This window comes from Lycorma delicatula, chromosome 4, assembly GCF_047948215.1.
Source record: "Lycorma delicatula isolate Av1 chromosome 4, ASM4794821v1, whole genome shotgun sequence".
Classification (NCBI taxonomy): domain Eukaryota; kingdom Metazoa; phylum Arthropoda; class Insecta; order Hemiptera; family Fulgoridae; genus Lycorma; species Lycorma delicatula.
In genome coordinates this window covers 96,591,225-96,611,593 of record NC_134458.1, presented here as the reverse complement: position 1 = coordinate 96,611,593, position 20,369 = coordinate 96,591,225, and the positions used below count along the sequence as shown (strand labels likewise).

The 20,369-nt window shown below is 33.1% G+C and overlaps 1 protein-coding gene and 1 non-coding gene across 6 annotated transcripts in view; one reads left to right on the top strand and one right to left on the bottom strand.

Annotated features, from left to right (window-relative positions):
- The window catches only part of LOC142323661 (GAS2-like protein pickled eggs), a 271,769-nt gene that overhangs the window by 232,308 nt on the left and 19,092 nt on the right, over window positions 1-20,369 (top strand). For all 5 annotated transcript variants that reach the window (XM_075363713.1, XM_075363712.1, XM_075363711.1 and 2 more), the window contains exon 6: window positions 18,477-18,567. In XM_075363713.1, coding sequence (XP_075219828.1) covers window positions 18,477-18,567 — 91 coding nt within the window. The remainder of the gene's footprint in view (window positions 1-18,476; window positions 18,568-20,369) is intronic.
- On the bottom strand, window positions 11,799-11,870 carry TRNAT-CGU (transfer RNA threonine (anticodon CGU)). The gene has a single exon. It is a non-coding gene; the product is annotated as a tRNA-Thr (tRNA).

Sequence of the window (20,369 nt, the reverse complement as noted above, 5' to 3'; positions counted from 1 at the left end):
GTTACGAAGACACACAGGATAACACTTTATTCCGCGTTTTTATTTAGATAAAAAATTAATAAAAGAAATGAAATAGATCGGACCTAACTGTCGGATCTTAGAAAAAAAAATATATAAAAATTCAATTTTTGGGTGCGGGGATTTTTTAAACTTTGATTTCGTAATTTATTGATTGTGTTTTTTGGACTAAATTTTTATAACTCCAGTGCATCGAATTTCCCCACGTAACAAATTTTGTTTGTTGTATAATGGAATTAATCTCCAAGTATACGTCTTACAGTTATCATGTTTGTAAGTAAAACTTTTCATGAAATGTAAATTCATATAAAGGGAACGGTATAATTCATTGACGCTGAATAGTTTAATCAAACTTTTATCGGTTTTGGTCTCAAAATAAGTTCAGAACCTTTATGGTTTTTAATCGATTGCAATTTCCTCTTAGTTACATACGTTATAACATCCAAGAAAATAAAATGTAAGTATTGAAGAACATCTTTCTTATGTTATGGAGTATTTACATGCATCCTTATGATAGGCTATGAAGATGTTCTTTTTTTTTAAATCTACGCACAACATCTGATTTCTTGTTTGCATGCCACTCACCTAATTACAGATTACTAGCGTGGGGTATTTATAAGATTATTTCAACGATGTTCTAGACACAACATTATTGAAAAAACAAAAGATACGACTTCCGAATAACCGTATCCCATTAAACAGCACGTACTGTTCACAGTGCGTATTTATTGTTTCTACACCATTACTATAGACAGTTTCAATGAATCGTTTGTAGTTTATGACCGTACTTATTTAAAATATTATATTGTGATTTTATTTTTATTAAAAAAAAAATCATAAGTACTGTATGAAGAAATATCCTAACGTATAGAACGATTTCTGATTATTCAAATAAACATTTATTATGAACAGATATGGAATATTCATCTGTGAAAGTATTAATATATCGAGAAATATTAGAGAGGAAGATAAAGGTCGGATTCATAATCGACAATAGTATAAAAAGGTGCTGATTTCAGGGAGACATTGCGTCGCTGTCTTTTTACGTGAGCATTATTGATTTTTGAAACTCGCAAGAGATTGTTAAGGTCATTTAACGCAGAAGATTTAATATTTCATTTATTTTTTTTACATTAGTGTTTAGAGATATTTTTTAGACTTCTGTGATCGTTCTAATGAGGTTTGTAGTATAAATCTGTCGAATGGTGAAAGCTTTATATGACAAGCACAATTTTTTTTTAATGTTTAATTTAAAAGCTGAATTTCTCAGAAATGATTCAAACAATTTTGTTTCCTGTTATTATTTAAAAAAAGGGCCTAAAAGAAGTAATACACAAATTACTAATCATGTTGGTTTCTTGCCGGTGAGTTTGAAACTTAATAGTTCTCTTCATAACAACAACAACAACAACAACAACCATCGTTTCGGTATGATAATAAAAATCGTCGTCTAAAATCAGCTGTTTGACAGCTGACTTTTCGAAGTCGAAGTTTGTGAAATTCAAATCGTAGTAAATGTTAGTTACTTTTATCAGATTTGAATACTTGACGATGGTGGTGGAGGTTCAATTATAACCACATATATCAGAAATTTTCGGGCCGAGTCTGTACAAGACTGTACCTTATTTACATGTCATATATCATCCTCATCTTACCGATGGGGTCGCTTATTGTTCACAGGTTGAACAGATCGCAAGGTTTACATTAGGAATAGAAAATAAATTATAATAACGTTAAAACTTGAGGATGGATTTATTTTATTCTCCACTCGATTTTCTTATATCTATTTAATTCATTGATGAAACTTTCTTAAAATATAAATAAATAAAGAAAAAAGCGCTCTTTTTAGCATAAATTTACTTTACACTCGCGTTAGAAAAAAAATCGAAAAATATTTTCTATTTACGTAAAATGAAAATCCTCGTTATTTTTTTTTAACGCACCATGTATATTTTTTCTTTATATAAATAAAGGTACTCTTATGCTGATTATTACATTTTTTATTTATTTTAAATAAAATTAAACGTTCGACTAACAAATGTATTATTTCGTTTTAGTCAACCCAAGTAGAAGCGAAAAGTTTGGTGTCTAAATTACTTAAACCCTTCGTTCGGACTGGACATCACATCTTAATCTTAACACCTGCCCCTTTTATAAGGCTGGTTAAAATAAAAATTTATCGCAAGAAAAACATAGCAACTGAAACTTCAACTACCGTACAGATACCTTCTAAATTAAACAAAACTTTAGCTTAAAATACCGTACCTAATTTTGTTTACTAATTTCTATATATATATCCAACATTTATCCACATCTGTAATTTTATTTTTTTCTTCATATATCTCCACATATGTATATATATATATAAGAGGGGTTAAAAAAATGTATTCACTGTTTGCTAGTTCATATCTCGACAAATTTGATCTGACGTGACAATTTTTGGCACTGAGAGAGGGTTATGGTATGTGCTCGAAATGGCCACAAGCAGCTTCTTTACAACGCCTAAGGCGTCGAACTGCACTCCGAATTACGGCTGTTAGTGTATCTGGCGTAATGGCAGCACACGACTACCATTTATTCACCTAGCTCGTCGATTGTTGCTGGTTTTTTCGATACAAGTCATTCTTGACGGTCCTCCAGAGGTGTCAAATAAGGAGACCGAGGTAGGTACAGAACACCACCTCTTCGACCCACCCATCGTCCGGGTAGAGTTTTATAGAGGTAAAACCTGACATCTCGATGGTAGTGAGACGGGGCTCCGTCTTGTTACACGTAAAAAAGGTCAGGTTTTGAATGGCAGGCAAAATCTTTGTTTGAAGCATATCAAGATACGCCTGATTAGTTACGGTACCTCGAAGAAGAAGGGACCAATCAGACCATGCACTGATAGACCACACCACACAGCAACCCCCAGTAGATTCACTGCCCTGTCCACATGAGCATGAGGATTATCAGGAGCCCAGTACACATTGGTAGCGGTTCATAGTACCGTTGAGTTTGAATTGCGCCTCGTCAGTCCACACAAACTTCCCTGCAAATTCCTCATCCTCGCCAACCATTCACAGTACTCCATCCTTCGATCTGGATCGTCCTCAATTATCGCGTGTAGCAGTCTTGGAATGTACACTTTCCACTCTTCAGAATGCGTCTTACATTTGACCGGTTTACCCCACTTTCGCGCGCTCCCTGATTCACTGATTTTTGTAGTGATCGGGTGAAATGTTGCAACACCACAGCACTGGACGCCGGACTTGTAGCAGTTCGTGGTCGGCCGGATCTTTTCTTGTGCACATCTTTAACAGTTCCGTCGGCTTCGAATTTATCGCGAATACGGGCCATTGTTCGACGTGTTGGTGGCGGTGTTCCAAACTCTGCCACTGCTGTTGTACCTCGTGAATGTTATCTTACTTCCAGTACCACTTCAACACATCCTTCCGTTCAAGATATGATACGCGAACCTCAGCCATTGCTACTATTCGACTGTCTTCTGCTGCACCGGCTAATATGACTGGCTCATTCCACCACTAAACCACCCATGCATGCGCGGCATAAATTGCCAACTCCGCCTAACACTACAAATTTAATACCTTACACTATGCTACATATTATATTAATGAGTGTAAGTCTTTTGTTTAGATATTATTTAATTAGAAACAGCGAGTACATTTTTTTGGAACCCTCTAAAAATATATATATATATATATATATTTTTTTTTTTTTTAAATGACATGCACGACTACAGTACTGTTAAATTTCATTACTTTTTTAACAATATTTGAGCGTTACGAAATTATTTCAATAACCGTTTAGACTCTTATTAAAAAGATAAACAGATATTGTAGCTCGAAGTAAATAAATTAATATAGAATCGTTTTTAGCAAGAAGCGTAATAATAAGTATGAAGTAATCCGTTATAAGATATCAATAAATTACACGGCCCATTTATACTACATGTTATAATCATATACGGGCCAGATGTAGCCCGTGCTTTATAAAAACGGTAACTGAATATATGACATAATCGGGTCGGGTAGTTAATCTTTTTACTGTTTGATATGGGCGGAAACCTTGCAATGTACAAAAACATTCTTGTGGGATGACTGGGAGGCAGCGCTAGCAGTTAACTGCACCTTATCTTGTAGTCGTTCGCTGCGTGTTGCGATAACTTCAAACTTTATTAAACATTTATAAAAAAAATAAATAGATTTTACTTCTGTACTTAATCATTTAAATAAATTCTGTTGAAAATTCAGTCGTTGATAATAACTTGAACGACTACGTATTAGAACCGGCCTGATACAGTAACTTGAAATTTATTTGTATATAAATGAAGCGTAGTGTTTTAAATAATATGAGGGAAGCAGTCTTTTGTAAGTGACTGTCGAGTTAAATATAAATTATCTACTTACCGCTAAATAAATTGATGTCTCGTGCAAAAAAAGGTAATTAGTTATTGCACTTTTCTTATTTATTTTGTGTGTATATATATATATATATTTATTATATACATTTACATACATTTAAACGTGTATACATGCCGTGCTCATATGTGAACATATACATATGTTCTCATTGTGTGTATGAGTATATATATATATATATATATATATAGAGCATACATTTTAAGTTTGAAATTTATGGTTATATTATAAATTTTAGGCTGTTCATTTTAGTTTAAACTGAACCTGAATTTAAGTTTAATGTATATTGTAAATAGGTCCGACTAAAGATCAGGTGTTGCTTGTGAACGATTATAGTTAGGGAAAAATAATAAAAACGGTTTTTGAAATAGTTATATTTTCTGCAGAAAACTTGAAAAAACATTAGGGGGATTCTATTTTAAAAAATAGATTTGGTCACCACGTTGGAAAAACGAAAGTGAACTGATAAATGCCAATACCGTACTTTTAATGATAATGAAAAACAATCAATGAAGTTATCTATTTAAAATAGCTCTTTTCAATAGATCTTAATTGCATCAGACATAAAAATTAACACACATATATATATATACACACAATATTGTTATTATTAAATTACTTATTTTACCTTAACCATTTCATTGGTGCATCAACATTACCAAGGTTATTTTAAAAATTAATATACCAATAATAAAATAATTTTCAAAATATGTTTTTGTTCTTGATTTATTAAAAATGATACTGTTTTACTTTAAATATTAATGTTTTATTATTTTAAGCTTAAGTATACTCTTAAATATATGGAATACCAACGAAAGCATCAATTGTAAGGAAAAAATAAATATTTAAATTCTCATATGCACGCCCACGCGCGCGCTAGTGTGTTTTTGTGTTTGTGCGCGCGTGTGCACACACACACTCACACAGACATATATATATATATCTTTCTTTTTAAATATTTCAATGTTAAGTAGTATACATTGTACTGTACAACTTAAGCCACACATAAGAGCCGTTCAAACTTGACTGTGAATGTTTTCTCCTATCTGAGTTCATTTGAACTATCATTTTTTCCAAATAGATGGCTGGAAGAAATATTCATTCTTTTATTAAAATAAATGTTATATATGAACTATTTCTCTATGTCTAGGAAACAGAAATAATAATTCCTTAATAAGTTATGGTATTCCTGCATCCTCTAGAACTAGAACGGTGGAATTGTTAAATAATGGATAAAATAAGCGGAAATGGTCTTTTCTTGGAGAAAATCTTTACATTGTAAAATATTAGCTGAATTAAGTATGTAATTTTCAGATTTATTATCTGCAAATGTGTATGTAACGTAATAATAATTGATATATCTCGAGCATGTACTATCATCTAATATAATTTATCAGTTTATAGCAAGATTTAAAGAAATTATTCGCATTATCATAATGAAATTACTTACTCCGTTTATTATACCGTACGAAAAATAAATAAAATTATAAAATAAAATAAAAATAAAAGCTTAAAGCGTTGTATCACCGATTATCTATTTAATTTATTTGCTGTGGGATTTTTACGGATGCATGTTTGACATAAAGAGACGTTTCATTTACATACATGCATATATATATAAATAGTTGTTATTACAGAGAAATATGACGAATTCTTAGTTTGTTTACTATCTACATGCGTGTGCATACATATCAACTATTGTCACATCCTTGAGTTGTTTCCTTTCTACTTATCTATTTTTTTCATTTTAAGAATTGATATTCAGATTTATGGAATTCTTGAAAAGGAGTTAAAATAAACAATTTTTATTTATTTATTTATTATTTCTATAAAATATTTTTTAATTCCTGTAGTAGACCAGGTTTCACCTGGACCTTCCGCCATGCCACAATCACTTGCACCACTTCACAGAAATTTCGATGAATATTCTTCAAACGATGTAATTTGATAGACCCAATTAAATTATATTTAATACTATTAAAGAATTATATTTAGGTACAATAACTAAATTAACTATTTAAAAGTACAGTTCTGAGAATGATTCCGAAATATGTTTTAGGTATTTTATTAGTAGCCTGAGTATATATCCGTGCGTTCGAGCGCGTATTACTTAAGTACGAGTGTATGTATCTACTAATGTAAAAACTTCAGTTTTATGTGAAACAGCCTAGTGTTTAATTACGGCTGAGATAAAATCATTCTGTAAAATGAGATGATTTTCTTTAAAATGAGTTTTCAGTCTAGGTGTTTACAAAGAAATAAACTTCGTGAAAAACGTTTGAAATAAAATTTATGTTTCGAGAAGCATCGTGAAACAAAAATTTAGTTGACCAACACAAAGTAAAAACAATCGGAAAAAAATTGTATTAAAACCAGATACCCTAACTTTCTTTAATAGGGGTTGCGTATAACCTACGTAATAAATAGTAGGGGTTAGACTAACTACAGATTACTGTTTATTATGTTTAATAATTAATTATTTACCTAAAGGAATCATATGAACTGAAGTTTGTAAAGTATAGTTCTAATTCTGTTTATTATATCATAAAAATTAAGTCTATCGTTTTTTTAAATTTTAATTTTCTGAGCTTGAAACAAAACCGGTAATCAAAACGTAAAAATGCATTGTTAGGCGCTACTTTTGCATGCAGCACCACCATAACTGTAGAATCATTTTAAAGCTGAATTTCAGAAAAAGGGTCTTAAAATTTTTATAAAATTCAATGTTTATCTTTGACTTATATACACTCGTACTTGTATGAAAAATAATTTCAGCAGTTTTTTTCGAATAAAATGCCTTATTGTATGGCATGCTAAATTTTTCTCATAACTTTGAGAAATTGCAAATAATTTACAAAATATTGTTTAAAAAACACCTTTTTCATTTCGTTTTTTATAGTTTACAACAGTACTGTAGTTTGGCCTGTTACTGTTATATTGCTGACTTCTTAATTTTTTTTAGATTTTGTCACCTTTTAGTCGAAAAATTAAAAAAATCTTGGTTATGTATGCATCGGGGTTAGCATTTGTATTGACACCTACTTGGGTTTATTGATATATGAGGATATAATTGTTATAATGTTACAGTTATAACTATTGTTAGGGGAATTAATTTTATTTAATTGTTGGTAAAATCGAATGTTGAATTTTGGAAGCTTATTAAAATTTTGCTGGTGCTTTTAGTTTGTCGGAAAGCATTGTAATGAAAAATACTACTGAAACCTTGAATAATAATTTGAGAAAAAAATATAAAATGATCGATTTGTTTAAACCTATTAAAGTATTATTCAATACTTCTCGTATTTCTGTACAATTTATTCTTTTTTTAATGAGGTGTTATCAGAATAATAGAATAAGTTTTCAACCTTTAACTCGAAGATAGGAAGTAATTTTTTAAAAAGAAATTATTTGTTTTAAACAGCTAGAAATAATTCCTTTTTACACGTATTTTACATAATATCAGCGGACCCGTGCGAAAATTTCGCAATTTAAATTTTAAAAAACCATTAAAATAAATCCTGTTAACTGCAGTAACAATTTATTTCTAAACAGAGGAAAAGTAAGTAAAATTATTGAAATGTTACAGTAACAAACTACTGAACAGTGGCAAACATGCAAAATATAGCTTTACAAAACATTAATACGTTAACTGTTACATTCATAGATACATTTATGAACATTAAGCATGTAAATAACAGCTATACAATGATTAAAATATACTTATGCACAGTGATTCAAATATACATATGTACAATGATCGAAATGTTACAATCACAAACTACAGAATATTAGAAAACATGAAAAATATGGCTGCTACAAAACATTAATGCTGATTCTGGTTGTATCAGAGCGACTGGACGGTGGCGAGTGACGTATCAATGGACCAGTGAAACAGATTTGAATTTTTACTCATTTTTTTTACACTTTTTCACTTGATCTTTCTTCTTAAATCTGTTTGATGCACACCCGGAGGGTAATTCCCTACCCAACAATACTACATTTATGGAGGTTTGTGTCGATGGCGACTTATAAATGGTGCAAAACCGTTGTCTTTCCTTAGAGTATTATACTATAGAGTGGCGCACAATAAGTTGAAACATTTATAAAGTCGATTATAAAAAAATATTTTTTTACTTGTTGTTTCATATTGTGCGTACGTAATCCCTATTTCTTGGAAATATCGGTAGATGTCGCCTAGGATTTAAATTCGTTTCTGATTCCGCAACATATCAGTTATTGTTGAGCTATGGCCGATCGTGGACGTTTGCATAAATCACAGCGCGCTAAATTTTTGCTTCTTTATGCTGAATCAAAAAGCGACTCGGCGACGATTTCGAGCTCATTTTAACACTCGATGGACTTCAGCAAAAACAATTTTTCCGTTTATAAAGTAAATATGAGGAAGAAGGCAGGATAAAAGAAGAAAAGCTACCCAAAGCAGCTTCGTTTGTTCTCCGGAATATATCGAAGCACTTCAAGATGCTATGCAACGTAACTTGGGAAGTTTACACGGCGAGCTTCAAGAGAAATGGAATATCTCGTCGTACATTACAAAGAATTTTAGCGGTGATCTCAAGCTGTTTCCATATAAACTGACTGTCCTGCAGAGGGGTGGGGGGTGTAGCGACCGGACACGCTACGTTGGCGGAATCTTCTCCTCTCGGTGGGTGGGGGGGTCGAGATGTCCTGCAGTGGGGTTCGCGCTTCCGCGTGTAGACTCTTAGCTTAGTTCTTGAGGGCTACGAAGTAGCGTTAGGTGTCCGAGTCTTCTTCGGAAGGCGGACTTTTACTGTGGCGGAATTACTGATGTAGATGTCCCTCCGGGCATCTACATCAGTGGCATCTCTCCCGAGGCCGGACTGAACACTGGAATGTGATCAGTACGAGGGCAAGAAGATGACCTCCGTTAAAGCCACTACTGGCAAGGAACGGAGGGGGAGGTGTAGTGACACCTCCCCCTCGTGTGTAGTGACACGCTACGTTGGCGGGATCTTCTCCCCTCGGGGGGGAATCGAGATGTCCTGCAGTCAGTTCTGCGAGTCAACTGGAGGACTCGCAGAGATTGGACAATCGTGGCTGGCTTCCTTCGATTCCTCGCCCAACGAAGGGCGACCGAAGGTATTAAGTGGAATAGGCCGAAGTGGAATAAACCCGGGCGGCTAAGGGGTCCGCCTGCACAGTTTGATTGACCGAAGGTAGGCGCTGTGGCAGCGAGCCACGGTTAATTAGATAAGAGGTGATTATGATTGTAAAAACTGTCGGCGGAACGGCGACTTCACTGCCGAGGGAATGGGATACCATGCATCCGTGAGTTGTAGCGGCATCTCGACGATGGTTTATGAGGTGAATGTCACGCGGGTCTCTGTGCTGGAGCCGAGTGGGAGTAGGTCTGTCCGCCTCTCCCTAGTGAAACAGACCGGAGTTCATAATTTAACCTGTCTGGGTTTTGATTTAAAGTTGAGTTCACTAAGGTAACTAGGACTAAATTCCGTTGTTGCGATCAACATTTTTGGTGGTATGTTGTGTTTAATTTGCCTCGAATTACGAGGCATTCTCGAAATTGGCTCATAATAAGTAGAACTAGGCGCGGGGTTCGCGCTTCTGCGAGCTCGGTTACCTAGTTCAGAGGGATACGATGTAGGACATTCAAGATGTCCGGCCGAGGCCTACAGCGAAAAGCAAAAGCTGAGTTATTAAATCACCGATGCAAATGTCGACCGAGGCATTTGCATCGGTGGCATCCCAACGAGGCCAGGCTTATTACTACGAGATGTAAAAAGTCAGAGGGCGATAGACGACTCCCGTGAAAGCCCAACAGGGCTGAGAACGTTGAGGGGGTTGTGGCGACCGGAACGTCACTAGGCTGGTGTCTTCCCGTAAGGGGTTGGGATGTCCTGCAGTCAGTCTACAGCGAAGGCAAATACTGAGTGTAAAAATTACCGAGGCATTTACATCGGTAGCATGCCAACCGAGGCCTGGCTTATTACTGTGAGGTGTAATCGGTTAGAGGGTCTGAAGACGACTCCCGTTAAACCCCATCAGGGCTAGGAACGGGGTGGGGGTGACAACCGGAATCGTCACAAAGTGGATGTCTTTCCCTACGGTGGTTGGGATCCTTACGTTACAGGGAGTGTCATAGGCTATATAAATATGTGTATATGTATGTTTGTAACTAAAAGGCCACAAAAACACATATTTACGATTCTAGATCGATAGTATTTTCAGTATTGATTTATTTGTATATAAAATAGTTGTGTTTTAAGATCTGCTATGATTCTAAATGAATGAATTACAGTAGTAAAAACATTAATTTATTTTATCATTATTATTACTGTTGTTATATTTATTGTGTATAAACATTTAAGAAAAAAATCTTATGTTTTTTTGACGGGCAGTATGTTCGATCATGTAAGCATATTCTTTCTTCTTGCTATTATTTTGTATTAAATTTCCACATTATTGGCTTCCATAATGCCTAAAGCGACATCTAGTTCTTGCTGCAACATTTTATTCTAAAAAAACAAATTGATTTACGAATTCCGAGAAAACCAAAAGAGGTTCTGTAATCATAAAAATTATTTCTAATTTTTTTTAACTCGCCGTTTACAGGGATGTTTGATTTTTTAAGTGCTCTTCATGGCCATCCCAAAATACTTGAATTAAATTTCCATATTTTTATGGAAAATACATTTAGTTGACCGATGATATTAAGTAAACTCGTATACTACTGGTTATTACTATGATTCAGATATACACAAAAGATAATTTTGGCTAAGACTACCGAAACATATTTAATCTTTCTATCTTTTAACAAAAAATTTACTTCAAACAGAAGTTTGAAATATATTCATTATATTTTCAAGATATTTTTTAAAGCTTTAATTTTCTTTATAACTTCACTTCACCAAGCTATCCGAAATTTTTTTTCTAGTATTGTCTTTATTATTCAGGAAGCAACAATTTAAAAAAATAATCATTATTGAGTATTTAATATTAAATTAACTTTTTTCGTTTTTAATTTTTAGTTCTGTTCTTTTTCATGAAAAAAGTTTATTTTTTTTAAATTTTGCTTTACTTAGATGTTGAATACGTAATAAAAATTATGAAAAAATAAAACCTTTTATTGGATTTTTTTTAAAACTACTCTACATCATTTTTTTATGTGATGGTTTGAAAAAAAAATCATTTATATGATAAAATTGTACATATTTTCTTGTACCCAACATATACAATTGTAGATCAATTTCTTAAAAAAAAATTGAATTTTTTTAATAGATAGAAGAGCTCTCGTAGACGTATCATTAATTCAAATAATTAATGCCGATTTTTATTATGAAAATTTGGGGAATAAAAATAACGTGCCTCCTATGAGATTTGAACTCACGACCCCTGATTTACGAGACCAGTGCTCTGCCACTGAGCTAAGGAGGCTCACTTAGCGGTTGTGTTTTGTAATTTTATACATAACAACACGTAGTAAAGCTGCTATAGTTACATCTTTTGTGTTTATTGTTTAGCCGCGTGTTAAATTACTCTTTAGCGAATTTTACGATATGAAAAATAAACCTTGGCTAATCTTAATTTCCTCGTATTACATTTTGCTAGTACCAAGAAAACCCTTTTTATTTCCGCGAGTTATGAAAATGATTTTTAATTCATTTTGTGTTTCATTTGCTGGAAAACTTCGTAAAATTTTTCACCCTTTCAAAATATTTAGGATTTACCGTACTCGTTTAGGTATGACCCGTTTTATATGAACACTGGTGCTTCTCAGTAAAGTTCTCAGTGGGTGTTAGAATTTTATAAGATCTAGCTTTACCCGTTAAGCACTATTAGCTTTAACCTTAATGTACAACCACCGTAGAGGAAACGAAATCACCGGATCGAATCCTACGTTAAATCACACCGAGAATGGCTCTATGCATCTCGGTATACCGAACCTATCTTAACAACTACAAGTCGAGTAAGACGTAACGACGGAAAAAGAGAGAAGAAAGGATGAAGGATAAGGAAAATGTACGACTGATGAAATAGGACCTTCGCAGTAACCCAAGTAGATATACGATCTTATTCTGAAGAAAGATCCGGGATTTCAACCTCGATGGATCCGATCAGGGAATTTTTACACCGATGACAACAGCAACCGATCAAAGATTTTAGATCGACCGCTTCAAATAAATACCGCAAAAAAAATTATTTTTTCTCAAATAATTCTCAAAAAGAAGTCAAAGTTTCTTAATGAAATAACGTCACTCTTCTCTGATATTCCGATGCGTATGGAAATATCCGACCATTAACTATAAATAATTTAGTCCGATCCCCACCGAAGATAATGAATTGTGCAAGAAAAACGTTTTTTATTGAAAAATTTCTTATAACTTACAATTTCCTTCTGATAATTATATATTTTATTTCTTTTTTAATAACGTAAATAAAAGAGATAATAAATGAATTATTGTCGAATTATCAAAACTGACATTTTGTTAAAGTTATTTAAAATTTTACCTTTAAAAACGAATACACGGGTGGACTAATAAATGTCATATTAAAGAAATACTTTTGTATGTTTCACGAAGGTTTAGAGCTTTTTACGACTGAAAATAATAGTTGTGAATTTTGACGGCGACTTCCATTACTTTTGAAAAACAAATATAAAAGTTATTTCAGGAAATAAATTACGCATAAGTTTTCTAGTAAGTTTTATAACCGATAAACTAAATAAAAACATTTTTTTAAATGTATTTAAAAAAAATTATTTCACGTATTAAACATATAGACGTTTTATCTCAATTACGTATTACATTTATTCTTATATCTAAAAATGGTAATAAATTTTACAGCAGTGTTGTTATTTCGAGGTGAACAGGATTGAGTTTATCTACTGTTATCGCTTAAAAAAAAAATAAATAAAAAAATAGTACGGCGGTTTAATATTAACTACATATAAACTACATGTTTACTAGATGTGATCTGGTATCGTAGAAAATGTAACATGTGTGCGTAAAGTTTACAAAATATTTCATGATTTTTGCAGGTAGGAGAATTTCAGGATTCAAACTCTAGTACTTCTAATTTCTGAACGATCCTTGCCGTTATTTAAACTACAACATTATTAATACGGACATCGAACTCGGCCCAAAAGTGTATCGCATATACATATATATCTGTGTTGTGTGTGTTATTACTTCTGGTATCTTACCGTAGTACCAATAAGGCGGAGTGTATTGAATTTTCTCTACCTTAATTTTTTAAACAGTTTTTAATAATTTTTAAGAAAACAACACGGGGAAAAATTCAAGAATCGTTTACAAAAAAAGTGGGAATCTATTACTAAAGGTGCATTTCAACCGATATACAGTTATAACCGGTAGAGATGGAGGAATTTATTAAATATGAATATAAAATAAAATCGTGAAAAGGATAAATACAAAGTAATAAACAATAAACACTTACGAAGCGCTATATAAAAAAAAAACTACTGTTATAGAATTAAATAAATAAAACTGTTAATACATATTAGCTGTGGACAGTCAAAATTGGAAAAATAATAAATTTATTTACCCGGCTAGTCTGTTACGTCATCCGGTTTGAAAGTTTAAGAGGTATATACCACACTTACCTTTACTTTCGACTTGAAACTGTTCTCTACAACTTATGTTGCAATGATGATAAATGGATTCTTATTTATTTTAGTTATTATTATTTTTATTTTGTATTTTCTGATGATTATTTAACAAGCATATGCTCATCTAGTAAAAGATTTTTTTAAAGGTTTTTGATAGTTTCTGTTTGTCATTTTATTTCAATTATCGTGTAGCGTAGTTCTCTCTTTGTATTAAACAGTAAGTTTTAACGAATAATTAATAATTGTGGAGATAGATTTGTACATAAGATAAGTTTGCTTTCCATTATTGTTTTTTGGTTTGATGGAATGCTAGTTACAGGAGTATATTGAGCGTCGGGTGAAAAATATACATAAAGACCGGTCAGATTTTAACCGAATAACTTAAACTACTTTTTGAAATCGGATGTTAAACTGTTTGTATGATAGTATAATCGTAAGTAAAGCTAAAGAAATCGATAAATATTTGAACGAATAGAAGTTACATTAGAACTAATCGAAAGAAAATAAAATTTATTTCCAAAATTTTTAATTTTATTTCATCGTAAAAAGTTTAATATTACGCAAACGACTGTAATGTTTTGAAATCGAAAGCTTTACGGTTATCGTTAAAAAAACAGCTGATAAGTACACTTAAAAGGGGGTATTCATTGGATAATGTAAGGGAAGGTATATGGAATTAAAAAGTGGGTAGAATTGTATGAAAATATTTTTTTATAATAGTCGGTAACTATATACTAAGAATTACGAATATTTTGATAAACCAAATTTCCGGAATTCTTCAAAGTGTGTTAGTCTTTTGAAGATCTCTACGGATATTTTCTTAGGCATTTCAAAAATATAATTTTATATTACATAATTTTCTCTAATATGTAATGCGACAAGCTCAAGTGTTTATCTGTAGTATGCGCAAAGCTTGGTAAGTAGCACTACGACATTTTACGACAATGCTGTCTGTATCTTATGCCGCTCTTGCCAAACTTAATCCTTTTTTCGTTTTCATAATAACCCCCGTCTCTATTTCCGGATTCCCTCGTTACCTCTTTACTGGCAGTAAAGTAACGCAGGTATTTACGAAATATGTACGCTCCTATCATCGGATTTAATAATGCACGTTTGTATGTGTGATAGCAGGAAATAAACTGAGTGAATATTGTGGGGATGTTTTTTCTCCTTATATATTGCAAAGCCTGGATATCTGTCCCTTGCTGCTGGATCTTTCTAGTTAACTGGCGGGTATTTATATTTACTGTCGTTTATATATTTTATATATTTTGTTTTTAAGATCGACGGAGTTTAGGGTCGGGTTCCTATCCGTTTTTAAATCGTGGTTTTGTTAACATTTTACTGAGATTATTCTTCGGGAATTAGCAAACTTTTTGCGTCCATCTCCCGACGCGATTCCTCCTCAGTTCGACCAGTGAAGGCCTTTCGGTGATAGTGCTTTTCGATCTAGCAGAGAAGGAAAAGACAATACATCAAAATACTTGACTAATAATTGGTCCCCATTGCCATGTCATTCGGTTATGTTCACAGACGCGTAACTCAACATTACAGTGCATCTGGACATTACACTGTAACTGAACATTATTCTTCGTTAAGACCATTCTTCTAGGCTTTGGAAACAGTTAAGTGTAGATGAGGGTGCTGCTGTCCTTCTGTTTAAAGCGCGCTAGTCTTTTAAAAGAAGTACAATCGCTTTTTGTGTATTTATACAATTGTACGAGGGTAAGTCAATTATTATCCGCAATGTAGTTATAAATTTTATTGCAATACAAATAGGAAACTTACATGTACATCATTTTTCAACATAGTCCCCTTGCATTTCAACGCACTTGGTCCATCGTTGAACAAGCTTCCTGATGCTCGCATAAAAGAAGGTTCTCGGTTGAGCTGCAAACCAGGAATGCACCGCTTCTTTCACTGTTTCGTCCGAGGTAAATCGACGGCTCATTAATGCCTCTTTCAGTGGACCAAACAAGTGGTAGTCAGAAGGGGCAAGATCAGGACCATACGGAGGATGAGCCGGTAGTTCAAAGTTGAGTTTCTGGAGCGTTCAGCAATGTGGGCAGCAGTATGTAGACGGGCATTGTCGTACAATAACACACCTTTCGACAGCAGTCCTCAGCGTTTGCTTCGAATTGCAGGCTTCAGCTTGGCAGCCAAAATCTCACTGTAACGCGCACTGTTTATTGTCGTGCCCCTTTCCTCATAATATTCCAGTACTGGGCCTTGTGAGTCCTAAAAAACTGTAAGCATCAGTTTTCCTGCGGACGGTTGGGTCTTGAATGTTTTTGCAGGGCGAATTTGGATGTTTCCATTCCATACTCTGCCGTTTACTCTCCGGTTAGTAATGATGGATCCATGTTTTGTCACCGGTGATGATTTTGTCTAAGAAGATCCCGTTCGTTACCGTAGCGATCCAAAAGTTGTTGGCAAATGTCCAACACGTTTGTTTATGCAACTCTGTGAGTTGTTTTGGGACTCATCTTGCACAGACTTTATGAAACCCAAGTCTGTTGTGGATGATTTCGTAGGCAGAACCGTGACTAATTTGCAGACGATGTGCCACTTCATCGATAGTTACTCGTCTGTCTAAGAAAACCATGTCATGTGCACGCTCAATGTTTTCCTCATTTGTGGCGGTAAACAGTCCTCCGGCTCCTTCGTCGTGCGTAACACTTTGCGACCGTTTTTGAATTTTTTAATCCATTCGTAGACACTCCGTTGCGACAACACACTGTTCCCGTACTGTACCGAAAGTCTTCGATGAATTTCGGTCCCTGATACATCTTCCGACCACAAAAAACGGATCGCTGAACGTTGCTCTTCTCTGGTGCAAACAGAAAGCGGAGCAGCCATGATTAACGGCAGGGCAGCGATAATGGAACTAACATAGCAGCATCAAACCTACACAGACATAACAATAATTAAACCACGCATGCGTCATCTATGCAACACGACAGTACTACCAGCATAAACAAAAATGTAACTAAATTGCGGATAATAATTGACTTACCCTCGTATAATGACTAAATAGTTATTGTTCACCACATACTCCCAAAATTATTGTAACTAATCAAATGTTTATTTTTCATGTAAGATCGGTTTATATATTTTAATGACAGTTTATGTTTTATTTAGTTGAATTGATTATTAATAAGAATGACGATACTTTTTGGGAATCAGACAGCCAGTTTTTCCAATTTTTTCTTCCAAATCAGTGGGTATTTGGAGGTACTTGCAGAAAAATTATAAATATAATCCAACCAAACTTAACCTTCATTAGCGAGCTAGGTTAAGTTTGGTTAGATTGTATATTTATAATTACAAGCGTAATGCTTATATTGGACCTCTCGCAGGTACATAAGAAGATTCATGTTTGAATAAAATCGACGAATAGAAATAAAAAAATAGGTTAGTGAGCGTAGATTAAGTTTTGTTAGATTATATTTATAATTTCTCTTCAAATACCTACAAATACCCACTTATTTGGAAGAAACTATTGGAAAAATTAGGCTGTTGGATTCCGAAAAAGTACCAGTATGATATGCTATTATTTCATAATAATTACGCCACGTTCGTTATGTAAAAAATTATTTTAAAACAATACTGTAATAATAAAATTGTCAATATTAAAACTGAATAAATCGTGAAATTAATACTTAACAATTTTTGAAATTAAAAAATAAATACTGTAAAATAAATTATAAAATTAAAAAGCAGGGAATAGGATTAAAAGTCACAAAAAAATTTTGTAGGGATCTGTTTATCCCGAGAAGATATTTTATTGATGTAGTCAGATTCATATAAACAAATTTTGTTCACCAAACCGACGCAACGGCTAGTTTTTCTACTAGCGAAATAGCAAAGTATTGTTCCAATAAGCTATCTACATCAACCTACCTTTAGCTGGATTCGAATTTGGCCGACACCCGATGCGTCCTGGTGGCTATAACTACTTGACCGGTGTTTAGTACGTTGAGGTTTATTCAAGAAAAAGCTTTTTTATGGTATTCAAAGTGACCATATTCTAATAAGACATCATTATTGAGGTAAGTGGTGAAATTCAGATTCGGCTGAAAGGTATAAATGCAAAGACCCGTGAATGTATTGGATACGGAAACATTATGCCATTTCAAGGAATAATTGATCATTTAGCTTCGACTTTGTGTGTGTGTGTGTGTGTGTATGTATGTATATATATATATATATATATATATAATTAAAACTAAGAAAAGGAAAAAAAATTATCTACGCGAATTGAACCAATAATCCCAATATAGCAACCAACAAAATAAACCACTATAATGGTAGTTGAATTTCTTTCGTGTTTTGATTAAAAGTTTTGTTTACTATCCGATTATTTGAGGTTGATATTCTTATAACTAAAGAAAATAATTTATCTGTTTCAGCACACCGTGCCCCAGTTTCTGCAAAAGTGGTGGGTATGCGTTTGGGAGGACCGGCTGTCGACTTAACCCATACTCAGGTGCATTACGAAAGGTGAGTGACATCATGTAAAATACAATTTATGCCTTGTTAACTGCTTAACGTTTCTTTTGATCGTTAAAAAACAAATTCGTATCTTGAATAATTTATCTGTATAAAACTTTTTTTGTTTTTATTTAACTGTAGTAGTGTTTGATTTTTTTACATGATGCTTTGTTCATTGACTAAAACAAGGTTAACACTATTTTAAATTAATTTATTATTTGTTTTTAAATGGAACGCCCTGTTTATGTTTACCAGCGTAAACTATTGAGTAAATATATAATACTGTGCACTCTGTAACGGTTAGTACCGAATTATTCTTTTTAATTCTTTATGAGAATTAATTAAACGACCGTTTCGATATCTTGAATTTTTTCAATTATCTCTCATTTCGCAATATTTTCTGAAATTCCATTTATATTCAAAAGCATAAATTATTATACTAGCTTTATTTAAATAACTTGTCTATGGTTTTTACCGACTTTTCGGAGAAAATTACGGTATTACTTTCACTTACATGGTATGAATATGGATGTGAAAATGCATTTTCTTTCCGTTTTCAGGTATAAGAATTACGAAAATACCGTTCACGTAAATTGTGGTTTCTACACACACACACAAGAGCATATATATATATTTATTTATTTATTGGCCTATATATTTATTTATTTATTGAAATTTAGTTATGCTGTAGTAGTTTATCCTGAAGTTGTGCATGTGAAAATTTTATGAAGGTTGGTTGAGTCGTTCTTAGTTACGCTCAATTTAAGGGCGAAAATATTGAGCGGGGCCAGTTAGAAGCCTGATTCGTTATGATGCTGCATGTTAGAACGTTGACGTTTCTTTAAGAGCGGTATTGAAGAAAAATAATTTTATTTGAAGATTATTAAAATTTAACGAAATTGGCTATTTTCTGTTAGAACTCCGCCACTGACATTTATTGTTATGATAAAACTGAATTTTTTGATAGATTATGCTGTATTTACAGTGAAACTATTCTTTTCATTCTTAGTTTATCGATAATGCAAGTTTTTTCAGTCTTTTACTTGCCATTTCGCTGCAAGTTTCAGTTTCATTCTGCTTTAAACCGTTGTTTGAATTATATCTCGTATTGAATTATGATTTTACACTAATATGTCGTTCCTGTCACTCGTCCATGATTTATACAGTAAAGAGAAAACGTGTAGTTCTTACGGAAACGCAACCTAAATGTCGACATGTTTGAACAGATAATGACGTACATTGTAGACTTCTGCTCCATCATATTAACTAGAAATTGTGCGTAACATCAGCATTATACATAAGTACCTTCTTTTCGGTTTATAATATAAGTACAAGCGTTCTGATTATTGCAGTATCACTAATTAATAAATTTCTCAGTGGCGGAGCTAGAAGAGAAAAGGCTGTTTTTATACAACCTTAAACGTCTATGCTAAATTCACTTGTTTTAAACCTGAGAAGGTATTTTATCATATTGTACTTGAGATATAACGCTTTCTCATTTGTGTTTGTCCTTAGTAAATATTGTAATATGTAAAATAAGCTAATAGTTTGTCGATCGTGTGGTTTCACGTATTAAGCTTCATTTCTGGGTAACCATAGATAGATCATAAACCTTGAATTTTCTAAATATGGTCGTTCAAAAAAAAATAATAATACGGCCGACAAAGCCTTCATTTTGTTTATATAATTTATTGGTCGGATTTTTCTTAGATTAGGTGCTATATCAAAGGGAAATCCAATTTTAAAATATCTTTATAGAAATTTCTATATTCTTGAGCTAATCTGCTACTTTCAGTCCTCTTTGAAATACT